Source organism: Oratosquilla oratoria, unplaced genomic scaffold, assembly GCF_046742065.1.
Source record: "Oratosquilla oratoria isolate Oo_2021 unplaced genomic scaffold, ASM4674206v1 SCAFFOLD54, whole genome shotgun sequence".
Lineage (NCBI taxonomy): Eukaryota > Metazoa > Arthropoda > Malacostraca > Stomatopoda > Squillidae > Oratosquilla > Oratosquilla oratoria.
Genome location: NW_027467718.1, coordinates 2,103,975 through 2,105,828, shown reverse-complemented (window position 1 = coordinate 2,105,828; position 1,854 = coordinate 2,103,975). Strand labels below are relative to the sequence as shown.

The following is a 1,854-nucleotide window of genomic DNA, read 5'->3' as shown; positions in this document are numbered from 1 at the left end:
ATTCAAAGTTTAGTTTTCGTAACCGTGGTTTTTGTGACAAAAACGTCGAAGATGCAAAAATAATATTTTTTATTCTATGCTAAGATGAATTTACTGAACATCACATTCTAATAAAAGATTTGTATTTATTTCACCGGTTAGTTCATTTATACACCAATCTTTATTTTGAGTACGGTGAACAATTCAATCGGATGCATTTAATGTATTATACATGTAATAACACAGTTTAATTTTACGTTATAGTAATTGTAGAGCTAATACTTGATATGAATCTTCACACATTGAGCAAGTTGTATTGTAATTCTGCATCACAAATAAATGGCTTTAACAACGAGTCCAAACACCTCGGGCGTCAATTACCTCGTTTAGGGAACTACTTCGTTTGGTCCAGCTTTTCTGGCTAGGCAACTCTGCTGTGACAGAAGTTCAGGCGATAGTACCCTTTCCTTTTGTGAAGAGTAAGGATTGACTTATCCAAAGCACGCACTCACACCAGAAACAACTAAATCCGACTCCACAGACTACCACCACCTCCTTCTCCTTGAGTTAGTAGGGTTGCAGTTTCCCGCTACACTAAAACAAAATCTGGTATTCTTAAACACGGCTTGGTCACGTTCGCTGTTAAAGATGCCAAAAGTCGCCTCACACTAATACACTTGTCTCCTTATCTTAACACGTCGGGGGATTATTAGAAATAAAATATTAACCGACAGGTTAACAATTATGGCAAAATATAAACATAAACATGATGAGTATGTTAGATGATGAAGCTCTTAACTCACACATACACAAAGAGAATTACAGACCAACTGATCTGCAACACTAGTGATACACATCTTTGCCACTTGAATAAGAGTGTAGTCACATTACTAATTCGTGTTTTATTTCCGAAATCGTTTTATATCATTCTCATCTTTTTATATGATGACTAGTCGAGTTTCAAATAGATGTTTATAACAATTGGTTGGAAAGTGTTTGGTAAATATAATAAAATCCTGAGAGACTCTCTACCCTTATGTTTGAAACGTAAAGTTTACAATCAATGCATTCTGCTAGCAATTATCTACGGGTGTGAGACTTTGAAACTAACGAAGGCGATGGAAACAAAGCTAAGGACTGCACAGAGGAGAATGGAGATATCAAGGATGGGAATAACACTGAGAGACCGAAAGAGAGCAAGTTGGGTGAGAGAGCAGACTAGAGTGAAAGATATTGTGGAGGTGGTGAAAGAGAGGAAGTGGAATTGGGCAGGTAAGTTGATGCGAATGACTGATGAGTGATGGAGCAAGCGTTACTGTATGGACGCCGTGAGATGGGAAGCGTGGAAGAGGGAGACCAGACAGAGGGTAGAGAGATGAGATTAAGAAGTTTGCAGGAGTGACGTGGCAGAGGTTGGCACGGTCGCGTGAATCATGGAATGCTATGAAGGAGGCCTTTGTTCAGCAGTGGACTCAGGATGGCTTATTTGATTGATTGATTGATAGAGTACCTACCATGCACGACTACATCCACAGCTTCACTTTTTACATTTCAAAATACTGCTAATAAAAAAGCAATGTTTTACTGGCGTGGTAGAGTCGAAAAAATATATACACGTCTTGCTCGCGAGTTGATTCACGTGCGTTCTCAGTACACTCGGTATGTCCGACCTGAGGCGACGGGTCGGACCTCAGGAAATCGCTTTGTCGGACCCTACGCGGACGGGTGTTCATGATCAGGGCACCAAACGGTTGGGGGCCAAGATGAAGGTGCGTTTCCCAGGCCCACGGGAATCGGAGCGCCAAACGACGGGGTCGTGGTGATGTGGTGAGGCGTCGGGACAACTGCCTAAAAATTACAAATCTCGTATTGTAT

General features: G+C 41.0%; 1 protein-coding gene across 3 annotated transcripts in view; it reads right to left on the bottom strand.

The window, feature by feature from the left end:
• Positions 1–815, bottom strand: part of LOC143023677 (uncharacterized) — a 17,539-nt gene extending 16,724 nt beyond the window's left edge. Inside the window, exon 1 of one of the 3 annotated variants that reach the window (XM_076182291.1) lies at positions 783–815. In XM_076182291.1, coding sequence (XP_076038406.1) covers positions 783–786 — 4 coding nt within the window. In that variant the 5' untranslated portion in view covers positions 787–815. Of the gene's footprint in view, positions 1–360; positions 591–782 lie in introns of those variants that run through there. The other 2 variants (XM_076182293.1, XM_076182292.1) reach the window with 2 other exon arrangements.
• Positions 816–1,854: the final 1,039 nt, after the last annotated feature.